The sequence below is a fragment of the Xenopus tropicalis genome, chromosome 8 (assembly GCF_000004195.4).
Source record: "Xenopus tropicalis strain Nigerian chromosome 8, UCB_Xtro_10.0, whole genome shotgun sequence".
NCBI classification, from domain to species: domain Eukaryota; kingdom Metazoa; phylum Chordata; class Amphibia; order Anura; family Pipidae; genus Xenopus; species Xenopus tropicalis.
The window spans coordinates 37,726,126-37,748,343 of NC_030684.2; the positions used below are offsets into that span (position 1 = coordinate 37,726,126).

General features: G+C 41.4%; 1 protein-coding gene across 4 annotated transcripts in view; it reads right to left on the reverse strand.

Annotated features, from left to right (window-relative positions):
• The window catches only part of drp2 (dystrophin related protein 2), a 43,775-nt gene extending 22,049 nt beyond the window's left edge, over positions 1–21,726 (reverse strand). Inside the window, exons 1-8 of one of the 4 annotated variants that reach the window (XM_012967858.2) lie at positions 21,659–21,726; positions 10,653–10,790; positions 4,928–5,019; positions 3,324–3,480; positions 2,998–3,118; positions 1,044–1,312; positions 821–967; positions 66–144 (exon numbers count right to left, since the gene is read on the reverse strand). In XM_012967858.2, coding sequence (XP_012823312.1) covers positions 66–144; positions 821–967; positions 1,044–1,312; positions 2,998–3,118; positions 3,324–3,480; positions 4,928–5,019; positions 10,653–10,754 — 967 coding nt within the window. In that variant the 5' untranslated portion in view covers positions 10,755–10,790; positions 21,659–21,726. 4 annotated transcript variants of the gene reach the window in all.
• Between the last annotated feature and the right edge of the window lie 492 nt (positions 21,727–22,218).

Consider the following 22,218-nt stretch of genomic DNA (forward strand, 5'->3'; position numbering starts at 1 on the left):
GTCTTTTTTCAACCCTATGTAACTATGTAACTAGTCTGGTTCCTGACCAAACAGGTGTTACTCACATGACAGGAAGTGCTGGGACTCGGGTCCAAAATCACGGTGTGCATCTTGCAGTTGCCGGAGTCGTTCTCCAACAGAAGTCTGGAGAGGTTTCCAACGCAAAAATATTACACATTTGGATATATGTAATATATACTCAAATTCTTTATGAGAAACTCCCACCAGGGCCAAGCTGACTGGGTTCCCTAGGCAAGCTATTGACTACCTCGCCCTTGCAACCTCCCTCCCCCCCGCGTGTTTGTCCATGCGCAATTGTGCCGTGCAAGGGGGGGAGGCAATAATAAGGGATCGCAGAGTAGGGGTAGGTAGGAGAGGTCTCTGTCTGGCTCCCCCTCATTGTTGCACCCTAGGCAGGTGCCTCTCCTGCCTCCCCCCAGTTCCAGGCCTGCCTCCCACAACCAGTTCCATGTAATTAACAGCCTTTTTGGAATCTCCTGCTTATCTGTGGCTATAAATTTGGTTTCAGTTACTTCTCTGACTCATAAACTAACTCTTTCCTATGTTTCTTACTGCCAGGAATAAAGGAAACGTAATCAGAGCCTGAAAGGGCCCACTAAGTTCAGGGCCCACTAGGAAAAGTTGTGTACCCCAGCAGGCCAGTTCGACCCAAGCTCAGTGGCCATTACATTATAACATAAACAAACCTGCCAGGCACTTTAATACCTTTCATTATAACCACAGGTTATCTATCCTTTGTCTGTCATCCTGAATGTGCATGACATGTAAGCCCAATATAGTATTTACATAACAGATATACCTGCAGCTGTTTCCAACGGCTGTTAATATTTTCAAGCTCTCTTGCATTCTCCATGGACAAATGGACATCACAGAGTGCTAGCTGGTGTGCAAGGTCATTTGCCAACTTGACCATGTCTTTAATAGGGGATAGCTCCTCCTTAAATAGCTAAACAAGAGGGAATGTGTCACCTTTGTAATTACAATTTAGTGCCAAATTAGTCTCCTCTATAATTTGCTCTTACCTTGGTAGTCTGAATATGATCTGGCAGGGAGTCTATGAACAGATCCCCTATAGGTTCCCATGAGGCCTGGACACTTTCTCCTTGTCCTATAGAGTCTCCTGCCTCCTTCATGGAGATTCCGAGCTCCTGAATTTGCTCCAGTGTTCTCTCCAAGTGCCGGTGTTGGTCGAGGCTACGAGCAGTCAGTCTGTCCCACAGCTCACTAGCTACGCTGGCCTGTTTCCAGAGTAATCGGCTGAGAGTCTCTGCTTTGCTCCTGGGGGAACTATCTAAAGTGGAACAGACACAAGTGCTAACAAACCAGAAAGAGTGCTGCTCTACTGAGCTCCAGGCATTGGTTAGGAAGAAAACTGCCATAACATAATTTTTTTCACTCTTTAATGGTTTAAAATTTTAGATGCTTGAGATTGTTATATAAGTGGGAGACTACACTATTCCTTGTAGAACATGAACAGTGAAATAGTCAGCAGCGACCACCTCTTAAACTCTAGTGGAATATTTATGTACATAATTAATTTGGGTTGAATAAAGAAAGTCAGTCAAATTCATCCCCTCCCAATGACCCCCAGTGCATACCATTAGTGCATACAATTCAATACCAATGTATACGCCCACATATAATATATATACATATGATATATAGACCATGTAGGGAATTTTTTGGACTTTATATTATTTGTTGTGGGGAGAGTCACAGACCTCCTTATTATGTATCATTTTAAAAAGCTCCCTGCTAAGAAGAGTTCTTAAATGTAGCTGATTTTGGGCTTTCTGGCCGTAATGATAGGTACAGTCCATCTGAATGCAATGTAATATCCTTTATTCTGACAAAATTATGTAATGTCCTATCTGCTTATTATATACATATTAGGGGTCTCTAGCTATGCCGGGTACACAGTTATGCATTCTGTGGATCTGTACAATATATGTATTCTCAATTATTCTTAATCAAATGCTTATATATAGGTTGGTTGTGGCCACAGAAACGTTTTTCCTGAAAGCAACTGGAACTGAACCAGGGCCTCCATGAATAACATGACTGGGACATAAGGATAGAGGCCTAATAATATGTTATTATTATAATTATTGTGTTATGCATTATGCAACACATTTTTATTATTTACACTATTTTACTATTTACATACTTTTTTTACTATTTACACAGCGCCCCCTAGTTAAAAACTTATGTAAGCTGTGAGCAGCTTGAAGCATTTTGCCAATAAATTCATTTCCTACAAATCAGACCTGATATTGCTTTTGTATCTAGTTATTGTATACAGGCTTAGTCTAGGCAAACAGGTTGCTTTTGGTTGTTGACTTCCTGCAGATGCCCATCTCTCCCGGATAGAAATGAACATTGGCCCACAGCAAACAGCTATGTAATATACAATTAATGTTTGTGTTGTAAATAGTACTCAGTTTGTTAGTAGTCACAATAGAAGGTGTAGTAATTGTGCCTTTACTAATATAATGTTGAACTGAGGTATAGTTTAGCCACAATCAGGCCCGGATTTGTGGCGAGGCCACAAAGGCCCGGGCCTAGGGCGGCATAAACATAGGGGCGGCATGCCGCCCCGCCGCACGCAAATTTTTAAAATTTTGCTCCCATACGGAGCAATGGGGACCTCTCCCCACTGCTCCGTATGGGAGTTTTAACTTTGGCGCATGCGCATGCGCGTCAGCGCGGCGGCAGGGGAGGAGGAGGTGGTTTGCGCATGCGCGCTCGTACTGCGGGTGGGGGCGGTAGGGGGCGCCGAATGGGGGCGGCCTCGGGGCGCGTCATTTAGAAATCCGGCGCTGGCCACAATACTGGAGTGTTACTAATTTGATAGATACTGATTGGGAAGGAATGCTAACTGCATTGAACATTCTTTCAGATATATTAACAAATATATGAATATTGTCATTGTAGTTGGAGCTTCTGTATATAAGGAAAACATACTGGCTTGCTTACCCTTGCCCTGTGTGGCATCCTCTTCTTCATCACTAAAAGGGTGCTGAGTGAGGAAGGTCTGAGCAGACTCCAAAACTGAGTATATGTATGGACCCCGTGACTTCACCTCTTCCATGAAAGTCTGTTAGCAGAGAAAAAAATAATGAAAGAAAAAATTGACTGGATACATTGGAGAAAGAGGGAAACACAGAAGTGAAACAGGTTTGGTACAAAGACATGTTTAGCATTGGCTGTACAGGAAATAAAAGAGAAAAGTGGGAATTTCTAAAGGAACCAAAAGTTTACATCTGTATAGGTTCATTAATCTCTGGAACTATTTCACTTACCACATGTTTGTCTTTGGCTTGTTGAACACTAGACAAATCCCCCCTTAGAGGTAATTGCGCTGACAGCTCCTCGTCCTTCTGTCCAAGCCAATCAATGATTTCCTGGAGGGGTGGGTGAAGCTTGAGAGTGGGGTCAGAAAATGCTTCAAGACGAGCCCTAGTTGTATAGGTAGTATATGAGAAGAGCAGACGGGGAAAGGACAGTAGATAAGTAATAAAGAATAAATAATTAGAGAAAGGACAACACAAGTTCTTGTAACCCACAGCAACCAACGAAATATTTACTTTCAAACTGGTAACCAGTAAATGGTAATCACTGATTGTTTGTTATGAACTAGTTGCTACTAGAAATGGTCCAAACCTTGCTACTTCTATAATATTGCCCCCTAAAACATGATAAGTACAAGCAGAAAATACCCACTGGTCCCTCTGTTATGATTACAATGGGCAGAGACACACATAGCTTCTGACCTAGTAGGCACACACCAAAACAGCAGGAAATAAATCAATATAACCTTTAACAATGAGCAAAGCTCTATGGTGTCACACAACCAGGTCTGATGATGGACACTGCTTGTAGTATGGGGGTGTTTTCTATATCCTCCTTATCACCAAGGCCTCTATGCTGTGATGCCAGGTGTCTACATGTGTACAACCAGGGATCTAACCCACTAACCTCCTGTTAGAGCTTTGGGCTGCTTGGCTACACTGACTGTCACTAAGGGGGTGCTGATCCATTCCTACAACACAAGCTTGCTAATCCCACCTAGGAACTAATAAAAGATTCCCCTAGGGGTTTTACCCCATATGCAGGTTAATGATATTTTTTATCTTTCAGTACCAGTTCCCTGTATCCAGAAAGGAAGTACAAGTCATCTTCCTCTCCTCTTATACTTTGGAAGACACCATTCTTTCCCAAGGGACAGAGAATGTGGGTCTTTTAAACTATTCACTTTTAGATATTCACAGGGCTTTTTGATACATGAACTAATGATACTGTGACACCTATTGGCAAGGTGTCTAATAGCTGACAAATTTAATTAATTAAGTGCAACTGTAAGGGTTACACTCCCCTCCCCCCCCCCCAGCTACTCAGAGGTTAGAGAGGAGGCCAAAGTTTTCCTTTGTCTTGTTTCCCTTGATCACAGGATTGTTGGGGAGCACCAAACTTATGTGAGCAAACTGACTATTTGAGCAAGAAAGGGAAAAAACTACTGGGTGCCAAGGCTAAACGTCAGTATCCACAGAGTTCCAGATTCCACCAGTTAATCAGACCAGCAGGCCCATGGAGTAGATTTTGCTTCCAGTACATGAATATGGCCAAAACTGCCCCTACAAGGAATGAGGGTCAAGTGGCCCAGAAGAAGGAAGAGCAGTACTGAGGGACTGGATACTGCACATAGGGTATATTTATGGTAAACGCAACTTGGAAATTCTAAAAACAAATGCTGCACTGTAGAAAACAAAAATTGTAAATTGGTTTTGAAAATCACTTTGCACACAGCTTCTGGCAATTAAACAAGCCTTATTTTTTGAAAAATATACCACAACCTATTCCCTATTTATGAAATGCACATGGGCATAATAATAACAGGACTCTTTACCGCAGGCTTTGGGATTTCTTCTTAATTTCATTCCAACATAAATTCATCTCGGGCTGTATCTGGGAAGCTGAAGACTCCTCTGAATCTGGAACCTAAAAAAAATGCAATGTCATTAAAATAAGGAACCCAGAAAATAGATTAGAATAAATGTTTTAAGGGTTAAAGCCTCCCTTATGCAGTGGAAATGTTATAAATCCACCCTAAGCGCCAAAAAAGTTACATGCAAATAAAATCATACTTGTAACATTTAGGACAGCAAATTCTATTTTTCACCCCTTAGTGTGTAAGCCCCACAGAGGAGGAACCTATGATAGTAATAAAGCATTTTAAATTTACTGAATAATGTTAGGGTTTTGTGCCTGATGGAAGCAGCAGTCAGTATCCCCCTTCCCAAGTCCCAAAGTAACCTGTGGGAAACACATTGCCTCAAGCATGTCCTCGCTGTTTTGTGCAGTCAAAACATGGACATTCACATTATAGAGATCAAAAGGTATTGCAGTATTTCTATTCAATATCAGTAACAGTACACATGACTGCACACCTGTTAAAACCTTGCAACACTCCAAGGGTAGCACAGGGCACAGCTCTTGTACAGTATATAGTATAATAAAATACAGGGACAGGCAAACATACTTTACTGAGAGAATAAAGGGCATGTACTGAGTACATTATTATCAGAATCATAGAGATGGAGATATTGGGTATAATGTAATCTTGCCTGCTGAGTCGGCAGGCAGGGGACTGGAGCTGTCCATGGTGAAGTAACAGTCCCTTCAACTGGGTGTTAAAGGTCATTCCCATAAATGACACGACTTGGTTCTGTATTAGGGATGCCTTCATGAATTTTAGGTTCCAGTCAAACTCCTGTAGAATTGTCATTGCCAGTTGTAGATCGTAAGATGGGGCCTTGATCAGTAGGTCGTCCAAGCAAGGGGTGATGGAGATCCACCTGGACCTGATCACTGCAGGGGGAATGGACATTAGCTTTATGGAGACCTTGAGGGATGATAGCTGAGGGGCAGAAAAGTGACTTGGAAATATTGGTTTTAGAAGGCAAACCTTCCGTCCTGTGGTGTGGATGGAAAATGTGGAGACTGGCTTCTTTGACATCCAGCGCAATCAGGGACTCCTTTAGGGCCATGGCTGCAATGACCGAGTGGAGAGACTCCATCTTGAACTTTGCTGGCCGGATGAATTTTTTCAAGTACTAGAGGTCTAAGATGGGCCGAAGGGACACTTGTTTTTTGGAACCATAAACAAGAAAAGAGACCTCCGAATCTGTCCAAGTTGGGAACTAGAGTGATGATGAAAGGCTCCAACATATTCTGTACTACAATCAGAAAGAATCTTGTGCTTATGGGGCCCTGGGGTAATTGAGACATGAAGAAATGGTGAAGTGGGATCTGGGTGGCCCGACACAAATCCCTCCGGCTTCTTGTCTTTCGCTTGAAGGAGGATGCATCTGACGCTGAAAGGGCTGTATTTTTGGAGAGGCGAGAAACTGAGGCATCTGCTGACTACTTGTCAGTAGTCTTCTGGAGGAAGCATCTGTAAGGCTGAAAACACTGTTCTGGAGAGTCCACATGTGTTTGGAAGATATTATCCAGTTGTACATGTCTCTTCTTCTGTCCCATAAAAAAGGGGCTTGGACTTCACTGTAGATATTTTGGATCAGAAAGAGTACAGGTGTCCAGGACAGAAGAAATAAGAGAATCCACAGCCTCACGGGGAGGAGATGTGATTAGCAATTAGCTTGTCTGCTAATTTGAATTGAGGGCTGCAGAAAAGAAACTAAACCTGCAGTTCCTGTGTCCTGTGACTTTTTCGTCGCCGTCGCGATTTTTCGTATTTGTCGCGACTTTTTCGTCACCGTCACGACTTTATCGGATTTTGCGCGACTATTTCGTCGCTGTCTCATTTTTTTCTTATTGAGCGATAGTAAATGGTGGAAAAACAAATCCAATTTTTTTCACGACGGCGACAAAAAAGTTGTGGAAAATATACGAAAAAGTCGCAACGCCGACGGAAAAATCGTGGGACATACAAAAAAGTCGCGACGGAGATGAAAAAGTCACAAAAATACCGATCATTACGAAAAAACGCCTTCGGACCGTTCGTGGATTAGTAAATCTCCCCCTAGGTGTTTCTGACATCTACTGACCAAATGGTAAGTTACATACTAAAATAACAATATACAAAAAATACATTTCACCTCCCAACAACAAGTTCATGCAGTTCTAGCTTAACTGGATAAGTGATTTTTTATGGAGGCTTTGGAAAAGCAGGTTACAATATTGCTCCAGAATGATTGCCTTAAATCAAACCAGTAATCTTGTCGGGCCATTTTTTAATTTTTGCATTTGTCAGCTGACTGGAAATAGAACTGCGTTACTATCATGCATATTAAGGAAATATATCTACTGTATACGTGTAAATAACCCAAAAAACAGGCTCCTCTGTGGCCAGCAATGATCATCTTGACTAGCAAAGTGCAATCTAGGAAGTGCTGAGGCGCAGTATTAAGGTGCACTATTAAGAGAATAAGTGGGAGATGCACAAGTCAATGATATTAGAATTAAGGCAGAAGCAGAACGTGAGTTATAAGAATATAATGCAGCACAGAATCACCAGTGGAATGCAGAGGTACAATGGATACTGTTATTAAAATATTAGGGACAGGTGCAGTGTTGGCAGTGTAAAGGGTAGGAAGGTTACAATGATACTACAAGTGGTGTTATAATAGGCATAGACCAAGTAGGCAGTGGTAGGATGCTTGCAGGCACAGTGTTAGCCTATGTGGGAAACAGACAGCAAATTATCAAATACAGAGAGAGTAGGAAATACTTTGTGACATCAAAATAACCGTTGGCATAATGTTTGGGGTACAAGCCCCCCACAAAAATTTGGCCAAAACTTCCCCTGCAGGCCCCCCTAAACAATAAAAGCAAACCCAGCCCAGGTAACAGGTGATTCTGAATACTGAGGTACAGTATTACTGTAAGTGTGAGGTACAGAATGGCAGTCAGTGCCAGTCAGTGTCAGTCAGTGCAGGGGGGTTGCAGGACAGCAGAAGAAGCCCAGGATGTCATAATATCAGGGTAACAGAAGGTTTAAGATATCAGTGCTAGGGAGGTGCACTTGATGAAGGCATATTTCAATACAGGGAAGCACAGTGTAAGTAAAAACATGTGGAATGCAGAGGTGCCAAGTAAAGGCATATGAGGAAAGCAGAGGTATCAGACTATTAGGGAGGGAGGCACTGAGCAGAGGTATCAGACTATTATGGAGGGAGGCACTGAGCAGAGGTATCAGACTATTAGGGAGGGAGGCACTGAGCAGAGGTATCAGACTATTAGGGAGGGAGGCACTGAGCAGAGGTATCAGACTATTAGGGAGGGAGGCACTGAGCAGAGGTATCAGACTATGAGGGAGGGAGGCACTGAGCAGAGGTATCAGACTATGAGGGAGGGAGGCACTGAGCAGAGGTATCAGACTATGAGGAAGGGAGGCACTGAGCAGAGGTATCAGACTATGAGGGAGGGAGGCACTGAGCAGAGGTATCAGACTATGAGGGAGGGAGGCACTGAGCAGAGGTATCAGACTATGAGGGAGGGAGGCACTGAGCAGAGGTATCAGACTATGAGGAAGGGAGGCACTGAGCAGAGGTATCAGACTATGAGGGAGGGAGGCACTGAGCAGAGGTATCAGACTATGAGGGAGGGAGGCACTGAGCAGAGGTATCAGACTATGAGGGAGGGAGGCACTGAGCAGAGGTATCAGACTATGAGGGAGGGAGGCACTGAGCAGAGGTATCAGACTATGAGGGAGGGAGGCACTGAGCAGAGGTATCAGACTATGAGGGAGGGAGGCACTGAGCAGAGGTATCAGAGTATTACGGAGGGAGGCAATGAGCAGAGGTATCAGACTATTAGGGAGGGAGGCAATGAGCAGAGGTATCATACTATTAGGGAGGGAGGCACTGAGCAGATGTATCATACTATTAGGGAGGGAGGCAATGAGCAGAGGTATCAGACTATGAGGGAGGGAGGCACTGAGCAGAGGTATCAGACTATGAGGGAGGGAGGCACTGAGCAGAGGTATCAGACTATGAGGGAGGGAGGCACTGAGCAGAGGTATCAGACTATGAGGGAGGGAGGCAATGAGCAGAGGTATCAGAGTATTAGGGAGGGAGGCAATGAGCAGAGGTATCATACTATTAGGGAGGGAGGCACTGAGCAGATGTATCATACTATTAGGGAGGGAGGCAATGAGCAGAGGTATCAGACTATGAGGGAGGCAGCAAGTGAATAGGGGTCAAATTAAAAAAAATATCCAATTATGAAAAAGCAGTTACCCATAGTTCCATATAGTCTAATGGCACAATATCATTTCAAGTCAATGGTTGTTAGTAGAGAGACACAAGATCTCACCTGTATAACCAGACTGCTGCCTGCTATAGTGGAGAGGCCATGGAAGGAGACATAGGGGCATTGGAGACCAAGCCCCCAAGGAAAGAGAGGAGACTCAACAGCAGGATAGGAAGACAGCAATGGAGAAAAAGATGTGGAGGCTAGAGATGGGGAAGGACAGAATGGAAAATATTGGACATGAAGAGGAGGGACAGGTGCATCAGAGAAAGCAAAGAATCCAGTTGGCAGGTGATGGAGAAAAGGCGAAACAACGACTCTGGGACAGTGTGACATGGGTAGGGCTGTTTGCAGGGAGTACGGTCACTCAGCTTACCCCCTCCTCCCTCAGCCCCCAAAGGAATGTCACCGGGCGGAATATAACTCATGTGCCCTTTCCTAAAGAAACCAAGCTTTGTCTGGGCACATTCCTCTGTCATCCCTCTGTGCATTACCTCCTCCCCAAGCTCTCAGTATAGTAAGGAAACACAGTTTTAATCCTGAAATCCATTTTTACGGAATACCCTATAGGCTAAAGCTTATTCACTGGTAGTTGCTAATCTGATTCTAACTTCAGACCAGTTTTGCCCTTATTGGGACTCATCAGTGTAATGCAAGGTGTTCTGATCAGGAGGGCTGTTATTGATCAGATCCCAACAACTAACCAGTTCTGCACCAATATCGGTGAAGCCGGTCTATAGCTGGGATCTGATCAGCAACTGGTCTAGGTATGCTTTAAAACCCAGCCGGTGAGCACAATATCAGTAGATTGGAGATATTGAAAAGTATTCAAGGGCTACGAAAAGCAGCCCCAAGCAAACTGCTTGCTAAGCTGAGTAAGGAATGAGGTGGGGGGCTGAATATGATACTGATCTCTTGCAGCATATTGGCACATATAGTGAGATGAGGATGATTTTTCCTTGCCAACACCACAGCAGTGATGTACAGTTTAGAGCTTAATAAATTGAAGCTCCACATGGTTCTTGCAGCTAAACTCAGGAACACTTTTATTTAAGTTTCACTATCTTATCAATATTACCCACACTACCTCCAATATTAGTAGTAAAAACAGTGCAAGGTATCACGGTAGACAGTGCCACTTGTAGCTCACCCTCCTGGTATTTTCTCTTGACATTGGCCCTGCTGGGATTCACACATGACCTCACAGAAGATGTTCAATTCTAATGGCCTTGACAAAATAGCTTGAGTGGAAATAATTAAATAATCATGATAAACGGCATACCATATCCCTGTTTGTCTTAGTCTCTTTGTCCCATTGCTGTTGTCTGACAGTGTGATCCTGCATAGCACCAATGTACCTGTGACAGCTGATTGGTGGAGTCAGAAGTGGCAGTACTACTATGGTGCCATTGGTCAGTCAGTAGGCAGTGAGCCCCATCCTGCATTACCATTGGATGCATCTGAACAGAAGGTCACGTGGGAAGACCCTGGGTCATCTGGAAGAAACAAACATATATTGCCAAGCAAATCGAATAAATTACGCATTGTCATACCTTATTATATATATTGTAAATGGTATATATTCCCTTTCTCCTTATTTCTCTTTTTTTCTCTGCCAAGAGCTGTAGAATGTGGTATTTCCCAATAATCCTAGGAAGATAAACTATATGGCAGACCAATCTTAAAATTGTACTCCTTTTCCACTCAGTAATTACATAGTTTGAATAAAGTGCAAAGTACCAGGTGTACACCTTGCAACCTGAGGGTGCCCCCCTAAAATACCCTTCCATTCTGATCTTTCTTGTAGGCTGGCAGGACCTAGTATAAGCTTTGTCTTCTGTAGCCCCTGACAGGGTGTATAGCTAAAGTCCTGGAACCAACAATTGTGGTAGTGCTGTAGGTTTGAGGTTCTCTACTTTACAGGGAAAAAATCATTAAAACACTAAATCAGAGGAAATAATGGCTTATTTGCAACAGGGCCCCAAGGAGCAAAGCACCATGCATTTTTCTCCCCACAATGCACCTTGCCACCTTATACCTGTTGCTTATAGCACAAGGAGTAAAGTGCAGTCTAGACTTGCCGTGGACAGAGTTTCAAGCATATTGTGTGTGGGCTGTACAGGGCCCAATCTTGCACCCTATAGCTCTCATAGTACCAACCTTTCTATCATTTTATGTTAATTTCCTATTAATTATATCACTGCCGGCCAGCCAGGTGGCAACCATAATAGTACATGAGCCCAGTGGTGCAGACCCTGTGACTGTTAGGGGATCAGGGGGAAGTGGGCTCACCAAGGACCAGTCCAACTAAGACCAACTAAAATTACAGATACTGCTTTGTTTTTGCTGGGGACCATTCTAATCCTGTTATGTCCCTGGAAGACATTTAATGAGCCCTATACAGCTTTACACACAGGATAAGTCTTCAGGAAATTACATTAAATAAGCAGTATAAAAACTGCAAGGTCTTAGAATGATTTTTGCCCGGTATGGAATTTAGGGGGCCCTGGGCCAACAGTCACATGCAAAATAATAGAAATATGAACAGGTTAAAGGAGAAGTTTTTGTAGGTAATTAGGGTTTTTTTTAGATAACAAGTTGTCTAATTCCAGGCAGTGTCATTCTGTGGCTACTAAAGCAAATAAAGTGCTGTCTTGTATAAAAAAGGGCATTGACTCAAGGGATGAAAATTTTGCCTCTTTATAGGTCCCTGGTAAGGCCTCACCTTGAGTATGCAGTGCAGTTTTGGCTCCAGTCCTTAAGAAGGATATTAATGAGCTGGAGAGAGTGCAGAGACGTGCAACTAAACTGGTAAAGGGGATGGAAGATTTAAACTATGAGGTGAGACTGTCAAGGTTGGAGTTGTTTTCTCTGGAAAAGAGGCGCTTGCGAGGGGACATGATTACTCTGTACAAGTACATTAGAGGGGATTATAGGCAGATGGGGGGTGTTCTTTTTTCCCATAAAAACAATCAACGCACCAGAGGTCACCCCTTTAGATTAGAGGAATGGAGCTTCCATTTGAAGCAGCGTAGGGGGTTTTTCACAGTGAGGGCAGTGAGGTTGTGGAATGCCCTTCCTAGAGATGTGGTAATGGCAGATTCTGTTAATGCCTTTAAGAGGGGCCTGGATGAGTTTTTGAACAAGCAGAATATCCAAGGCTATTGTGATACTAATATCTACAGTTAGTACTAGTGGTTGTATATATAGTTTTGGTTTTTTTTGTAACTTCTTTTTATTAAACATGGTCAATATTTGCAGTTTACATAGTGGTTGTACATATAGTTTATGTATGTCAGTGTATAGATTGGTAGGTGTGGGTTGTGTTTGCTGGGTTTACTTGGATGGGTTGAACTTTTTTCAACCCTATGTAACTATGTAACTATGTAAAGGAATTTTATTGCCAATAGATTAGCCACAATAGAACAAGCTAGAATGCTATATTTATTCTGCAGAATGCTTACCAAACCTGAGTGATTTTATACTTGTAAAGCTCAGATTACACAGCAGAGATGGGAGGGGAAAGAGCAGAAGGGAGGGGAAAGAGCAGAAGGGAGGGAGGGAGAGCAGAGAAAGGAGGGGGAGAGAGCAAAAAGGAGGGGAAGAAAGGAAAGATGAGCAAACTGAGCAGACTCATGCCATGCCCTGAAGGATTTTTCTGAGACAAGGAAGGCTGACACAGAAGGTCATGTATACAGAATAAAAGGAAAGAAATGACACAGAAGGTCATGTATACAGAATAAAAGGAAAGAAATGTGGTGTTTCTTTTTACCGAGGTGTTTCTTTTTACTGATAAAGCTTTCCTTCTCCTTTAAAGTGTCATTATTTCCCTCCTGTGTATTATGGAAATATAAGAATAATTATTTCCATTTTGTTAAAATTCCTTAGTTTCTCAGATTTGTAGTTTAAAGGTGGCCCTTTACAGAGCTAAGGGTCTGTGAATGGCTTGCATTGTTTCAGGCTGGCTGGCGCCACCTTATACTCTTTTTTATGGTGATCCTTATGTCCTATAATGAATTTACGTGAAGTGGTATGATTTATTGGCACATGGGGCACTTTCCTTTATGCAAAGTATTCTCTTGGTATAATTTACTACAATTAATACAGGAAAATATTAACACCTTGGGAGATGTATATGCGTAAAAGATGCGCACCTATATTTTTCAAGGTTCCCTTGCAGCTGTTTCAGACCTCTAGCCTTGCATATGCAAAGTAGTAACATTTTCTAATTTTACTACATTTCTCATGTGCAAGCCTGGATAGCTAAAAAGGCAGTGTTGGAGAAGTAGAAAGATACCTGGACAGGAGCAAATTTTTCTGAATAGGGAAATCATCATTGTCTATTACCTATCTGTTTTACTATATATAGAATTTCTAAGACTTGCTACACACTATGGGCCTGATTCACTAAAGGGCGATAAAACGTGCGCTATTTTTATTGTGCGCTAAAATTTTTACCGCGTCTTAATTTTGTCGATTTTTCGCACGATTCCCTATAAGCATACTCGCGCTTTTTTACGCGCGATATTGCATGCGTTATTTAACTCGCGAAGACTATTTCAATGCGGTATTTGCTGGTACATGTGCTAAATTACGCGAATAGTCACCGCATATGAATGGTAGCATAGAAATAGTGTATAAAAATTGTCGCCGCATATAAATGGTGTATATAAATATTAGCCACATATAAATGGTAGCATATAAATAGTAGATGCTTATAAATAGTAGCCGCTAGTGATGAGCAAATGTGTTCTGGTTTCTTTAGTGAAAAATTAGCAAATCTTTCGAAAGATCCACGAAACGGCAAAAATGTTGTGCGGGCAAAAAAATTGTTGCCGTGACTATTATTTTTTGACACTTGTATCAATTTTTGGATGTGCGGTGAATTTTTGCGTGGCAAATTTTTTCATGCGTTTTGCCATTGGCGGATTGTTTTGCGAAACGCATGAAAAAATCCGCCGCGAAAAAATTCAACGCACGTCCAAAAATTTGCTGTGAATCCATGCCTGGCGAAACATTTCATCACTTGTAGCCAAATATAAATAGTCGCGCAAATGAACGCACGCCATGTTAGCCATACACGCCAATACTTGCAGAAAATTACTGTATTAAAAATGAACATTTCGCTGCAAACTGGTGGCTGCGTCACTCTAGGGGAAACACAGACTTGAATAAATAACACTGTAAGTCCATATTTTATTGCAAAAAATCATTTACTGTACTTTTGTATAATTTTTCGCCTGCCTGTAGTAGGTGTTAATTTTCGCATAGCTGAATGCGATATTTAGCGCGCAAAAGTTATAGTGAATCATGCGATCGTATTCTTTTCAGCGCAGAAATTAACGCATGCGGTAAAACTAGTGCGAGAAATAACCCATGCGAAAATGGCGATTTTTCGCACGCGCGCAAATTATTTTGCGTTTTTTAACGCAAAAAAGCGTGCAATCATTTTTATCGCCCTTTAGTGAATCAGGCCCTTTATCTTTAATCAACCTGCCCCCCCACCCTACTAAACAGAAGGTTTTTAATGCAGCTCAGAATAATAGTAACCCTATCTTCAATAGGCACTATGAAGTCCTAGGAAAGGCTTGTTGGGTCTGTGTATGCTACAGTGTGGGTAGATTGTGTAGGGGGCTTTGTATTTTGTCTTGGAATGTGTTACGAGAAGGAAAGAATGCAGTCCTTGCGTCCCTCACTGTTGCCATCCTCTGTTGACTACAGTCCTCGTATCCTGAATGTCACCGAGTCATTATTGTTGCAAACGCTATTAAAGGATGCAGCATAGAAGGAATACAATTCTCCTATATCTTCATCCTACATCACTTACTGAAGCTGCCAGGGTACAACATCCCCCACCATCACAAAAGGGGAATTCCTCTAGGAACACTGGTATGACGAGCCATCTACTTAGGGGCGTATAGATCAAAACACAATTCAGCCATTCATTTAGGAAAACACTTATTTTTTGTGCTTATTCTGTGCGTCAGACTATAAATATGTTTTTTATTGATTTAAATGTGATTGTGAAGTAAAAAGTACCACCTAGGCAACATGGGCAAATTTTTTCAAGGGAGTTAAAAGTTCCAAGGAGATTTAAAGTTATCAGCCAAAAGCAACCTGTTTTCCTAGACTAAGCCTGCATCAATAACTAGGTGCCAATGCCAATATTAAGTCTGTAGGAAATGAATTCATTGGCAAAACCCAGCAAGGCACTCACAGCTTACATAACTCTGAGAGTGTGTAAATAATACAAATGTAGTGCACTATACATAACACAATAATAACATATCAGTTATTCATAGGGGCACAGGTTCAATACTCGTAGCAGGTCATCTAATTTCCCTTTACTACTGGCACCAGTGTTAGCTCTGCAGTACAGATGAAAGAAAAAAGCAGCAGAGCTTGCCACTTGGTGGGGAAAAAGCAAAATAGTTACCATGTATAGCGTAAAACAGATAATCTGAAATCTCAAATGCAGGTATGGTCCTCAAAGGAAAATCTATGTCTAAATACACAAATATATCTCAGTATGTCTCTGCTATCATATAAAGTGATAGTGCCTCCCATTTGCCTCTTGCCAGAAGGACGTATATTCCAGGTGGAAGCAGGTACCCAACAGTTTCACCTAAGTTCCATTTATAGCCAGAATGTCTCATTGTGCCTCTTAAAAAAATTCCCACCCCCATATAAAATAAAAATAAAATTGTAACACCTGATATATATTAAAAGCAAGGAGTCACTTATGTGTCTCTCCCCACTGAAAAGTGCAAATAGTCTACTTGTTGTATATTGTAGGGTTCAGAACCAGGGGACCGTAGCCTCCCTAGAGGTTTCTCATTTCTGAATGTTTATGTGGGTGGGCAGGAAAGGTTTTCAGTGTGGTACCTGCAGCACACAAAATACTTGGTCTACATGAAAAAATGTATGTAGATGGATGGCCAGCCACTAATTTACTCTACCTTCCTTCCTCTACCTTCCTAACAGGATAAATACAAAATAGCTCAGATTTGATGGTTTTCCTTGGTGGCAACCATATATAGCCAAGCTACTCCCATAATGCACAATAAGGCACACTCACACACAGAGCTTTTCTCCCAGCACTCAAGCAGAACCATATTCTCCCTTTCTTCTCTCACAAACACAGCAACATGTAACCAGGCTGTGAGTTGCAGAAGACAAGATAGAATATAACATGTGTCAGGCAGCAGCTGCCAGAGAGGCCTGCAATGCTATAAGGAGAGAGGCACAAAGTCAGAAGTAACTGTGATCTTAAGCACCATTTTGGGCCTGGGTCAGGTGCTATTTTCCAGCTTATGGCCAAAAGCACACTCTGCCAATGCGCTCCATGTTGTGGGTGCTCTGAAAGGTAATACATACGTTCACATTTCCAAGGCAAATCCACTTCATGTGTGTCCTGACAGACTGATGCAAGTCATTTTAAGGGATCTACCAAATCCAAACCTGAGGATTGCATGACTTTTGCTCAAATCTTGCCTTTTTTAGAAGGTTTCGGCCAAACCTTGAGACAAACCAGATTTACTATTTAGATTAATAACACAATGTCAATAAAGGAAATGGTAAATATATATATATACACATGGGGTGTCAAAGCTATAAAAAGCTAATAAAAGTTTACATATTGAAAGAAAAGTATTTCTAAGCTGTTTACAATATTTATCACTGTAACTTGTTGGAAGCAGCATGCCTGTTTCAGCCTGTCCCATGCTATTCTCTGCACTGTTGGTTCTGATAAGAATGAAGGAAGTGAAGGAGAGAGCAGAACGGGACAAACAAAACAGCTTTCAACTGCAGTTACATTTACAATTAAAATTAAAACCACTAATAATTTTCAATCCATGTATATTGGAAAGCAGCTTAGAATTTTACGTAATTTTATGTTTGGGTTTATATCCCCTTGAATCATGACAAACAAAAATAAAGCATTGCAATATACGAAAATCTACTTCTTTTTAGAGGTATCTATTATTGTTATTTGTGTCACAAATATCTATTGTTGCAAAATTGTTGCCCCCACTGGAGGTGTGAGCTAATATAGCCTGCACTCTGGTTGGGGGAAACAATACTATTGGACAGAAAATACTCCTAGTGAGCACTATTCCCTCTGCAATGGGAGGGAGCTCCTTATTCAGGTGGCCATGATGGGACGTTAAGCATACACGTAATAGGGAGTGTCCCAGCTCACTCATCATGCACATACATGTGACACAGGATTGATCAACTCCTCTTCCCATCTGACATCACATGCATACTTATAATAACTGAGCAAGGAGAATGTTTTCTCTCTAAAATAGTATTATTATCCCAGACTAGAATATGGGCTCTATTATACTGCACCAAGGATGGGGAAACAATTTTGCTACAATAGATACCCAATAATCCCAATAATCTTGCTGTGAAGCCCAATAACTATAGTTCATAAAAACAGTAAAAATAGTGAATGTGCTAATAAATAAGTCTTTTAATGGGGGGGGGTCAATGGAGTTCATATGTAAGTTACATAAGTTTCTTTAAATGCAGTGTATGTTTCTGCATGAGTAATGTAAATTACATAAGTGTTGGGGCCCAATGATGTTGCTGTAGGGCCAAAACAACAGCCATTACCCTGATGAAAGGTTCATGCAGGAGATGCTCTTATCATTCAGTAAACAGATCAATAAATATATAAATAATAAGAAATAATTAAAATAAATAGTTAATAATGTTAAATAATTCAGCCAGTTCACTGAGGGACAGTGGAATTTACCTTGATTTTTGCCTCTGCTTGCCCCTGTCAAGCTTCTCTGCATTGTCTTTTGCATGATACGCAGGTTACATACGTTTCTAGCCCAGAGATCCCCAACCGTTTGTAATTGTGAGCCACATGCAGGTGTAAAAATTAGTGGTGAGCCACACAAGCATGAAAAAGTTCTTTTGGGAGGCCAAATAAGGGCTGTGATTGGCTATTTGGTAGCCCCATGAGGACTGCTGGGCTGCAGGAGGTTCTGCTTGGAGTAAAACTGTGTCTCTGTGCTTCCAAACTTCCAAGCCAGAAATGTAAAAACGGGCGCCATCTTTAAGACCATTGGGAGCAACATCAAAGGGGGTGGTGAACGTGTTGCTCACAAACCACTTGTTGGGGATCACCGTTTTAGGCAGTATTTGAATAAGCTACATAAATTCTGTTAGTTTTGACATAACTGCATAGGGCCTATGATAGTGTACAAACCAAAACAGACAGTGGTACCTGCTCCTTCTCAGCCCCACTGCTGGATTTCGCTGAATTCTTTTCCTAAATTGACACCCATTGGGTGCCCCCTGCAGTTGACATCTTAGGAAGGAGCCTTCAGTTGCAATGTGCTGTGAGCACACACATTTTTGTTTTTATTGTTTGTTTTATAACATAGTCAGTTACATATGAAACATGGAAGGAAGGAAGATAAAGAAAGAGAGTGAAGTTGAGACCAGATAGAGGGTGAGAGGAGGGGGAGGGGGGGTTGGACGCTTGCCTAGTCATTGTTATAAATGTATTTTTCCTTTTTGTTCTGAACCTGATGTCTGGGTTTGTTTTCTGGGATTGTCCATTTTTAGATCAAGTCGTCTTCTGATTATTTGGTGTACAGTTCATTCTATGTGTTGGGTTGGTTGTTGAATGTGTTGGCTTTCGGTCCATGTGGTCCATGGGGACCATATCTTTTCATACCTTTCCATTTTGTGAGCACACACATTTTGAGGTCAGAACACAGAATAAATAGTACTGTGCACAATGAATTTAGTTTTGAAAACACATAGTACACATTCTGACCCACCTATCAATGAACGTGGTGCACAAAAGCTTATTCTTGCACATATGGCCAAAAGGAAATTAGAGGAAAGAGGGTGAATCCCATTTGCACTACATGGACACTCTTGATATATTTTTTATACACATAATTATTGGGTTAGTGCCTGATTTATTATATGTAACATTGCTTGGGTGCCTCTCTCTCCCTACACACTGAAATCTCACTCCCAGCCCATAAAAGAAGCTGTTGAATCTTCTCAAGCTATTTGAGGGGGGCCTTAAGTTACTTGACCCAAATATCAGGGTGAAGTGTATACTCTCTCTGTTACCTTTCCTCATAGCCACCTACCACTACCCTGTGCTTGGGATGAACAAATGTATTGTGTACAGCAAAATACTAGCAGAGCTGGAAAAAGGTCACCATTTTATCACAAGGTCAGTTTATGGAGATGTCATTAACAATGATTTATCTTCTGAATCAGCCATCGCCTATTCCCTGGGCAAGGCTTTTCGCTGATACTTTGTGTCACTTGCATACTGAGAGTAAAGGGCTCCCTTGAGCATTCCTTGTAGTGACCTTGCAGGTATTGATAAAGATTATATGTCTTCAGTTTGCGATGAAATTGCAGCAATTTTTCAATGTATAATGAATGAAGAATTAAGTACAAAGATCCATTACTGATCCTTTTCTGGTTCAACAGATTTTAACTCTTGCTTTTTACAAGATTCCACAGGTATGTCAGTGACTCTAGCCATGCAGTATGCAGGGTTTATATATGATGAGGTGACTACCAAAGGGTAAACACCACCAGTTCTAGACTGTAATTCAGTTAAACTTGCAACCAGATAAAAAGCACCTGTAACATATTTTTCGAATCACATTCTGTAAAAGTGTTTGCCTACCCAGCTTTCCAAAATCAATGAGGTGATCGGGCGATTGCCAATCGCCAAGCCATAGCCCTGCCCTCCTAACATCACATCTCTGGTACTCACAGTAACCAATAAAAGCAAAGTTCTGATTGGTTGCTAAGGGCTCCTGGCCTAGGGCAGGCCTTAATTAACCTTAATTTAATTTAATTAACCTTAATTAAGCCTGCACATCTTTCTATATAAGAAGATTTTATATACACTCTAGTGAAGTTTGTCAAATATTTTACCCCAGGGATCAGTATAAAGCATAAAGTTGGTGTAAAATAAATGGAGTTATATTCATAGATGCAAAATAAAATATTGCTATTATTTTACACTGGTCTAAACCTGGGTATGTCATTGAAATAAATTGGTTACATTCAGGGGGCAAAGAATTTGCTGCTTGAATAGTGGTCTAAATGTGTGAAAAGCCTTTTCAGTTTAACACCTATTTTTTCCGCACTTTCACATAAAATCATTACTTTTAACCACACATATTTTACATGGCATTAAAGTGCTGGTGTTTGTGCAAGAAACCAACCAATCTTTTAACAAAATTGGATTCATTTTCTCTCAGCATTTCCTGTGATGGACAACATTTTGTGTAGGAATACCATGTTATGATGCAAAGTTTGCTACAGGTCTATTCACTTACAACAAGCAATTAGCAGTAGCATTAACTGGTCACCTGTGTGAATGCCAACATCTTATTGGTTGCTATGGTTACTGCATCTGGGCAGAATTTATGCCCTGTATTACATATTGGGGTACTTTTATTTTACACAGTGCAGTAACCAAAATCAGAAATTTGCTTTCTAAGATGAAGTGTAGAAGTAATTCTAGAGAACCAGTACATATAAATAAAAAGTATTCGATGGTGTTAAAGATTTGTAACTATTATTGGAACTGTAGCTGCTCGTTTTCTGCACTGCTCGTTCTAACTTTTGAAACAATGTAGCAGAAGCCAGCTGTGCCCCAGCCAATACTCCAATTCACACAATGCATGGTATTCTTTACAGGTCCGTTCACCTGTTGCCTACTGATATATTATTTCAATATATATTTATATATGGTCAGAACCAGCAGAGAAAAATAGAAAGAATAGAAAAGGACCAGTAAATACATCTGTCAACAGCATTTACACATGCAAATAACTTTAAAACCCTGGAAAATATTGGAAAGTTGATTAAAAGGATATTTTCTTTCATTAAGTACAAATGAAATTTTTGGTTTATATCCCCTTTAGGCTGTGAAAATATACACAGCTGCTAAGATACACATAAACCAGCTCCTTTATATTCAGAGCTGCAGAATATCTTGGCACTTTAAAACAATAAATAGCAACAAATATTTGAACATACTGACAAATACTGTAATGTTATATAAGAAACACACCAGCCACTAATATATGTGTATGCACACAGCTATATATATATCTTGCACTGTCTCTCATATTAGAATGATAGGGAATTGCCTAGAACTAGAAGTGACTGACACCCACAGAAGACTGACAGAAGGGAGTATGGGTGACAGGTGATAGGTGAGGAGGAAGAGGAGCTCAGGGTTATGAGAAGAAAGAATGGTGTCTGTTGAGAGAAAGATGCAAGGATGCTGTTTAAGACAAGAGTGGTACCCAGTGAAGAGAGATGAGGAGAAACTGTGCGAAGGGCCTACCTTGTGCTGAGCTGAGAGAGATGAGAGATGCTGGACCTTCTGTTTCCACTGCGCCTGCCTGAATCCCCCTCCTTGCACACTACTCATCCCTCCCCCTCCTCCTCCCATATGCTAGCATCAGGGCTCAGAAAAGAAGCATCCCCCTGCACTGGTACCCACCACACGGATATTCTCACCACAAGGATATTCTCTATGCAAATAGGAGGAATCTAGTTATGTCTCACATATATGATGCTCTCCCCGCAGTATCTCACTGCCTGCCATTCATTTTAGATCCTTGTTATACAACACAGCTCCATAGTGACAGTCCATGCTGGCTGTCATGCAGATTTCTCGTCTCTTATAAGGCAACCGGTGCTTTAGCACAGCTCAGTGGCACAACATAGCTACTTGTTCCCATGCTGCGCTAGGAAGTTTATATTTTATAGCTCTGCGTTAAATGTTCATGAGAAAACAAAATAATAATAGTCACTCACTTTGATATTTGGTGGGTCAGTTCAGAACAAGCTGTCCATTACTTTCAGTTTTAAATGTTATTGTAGCTTGCAAACATATACATA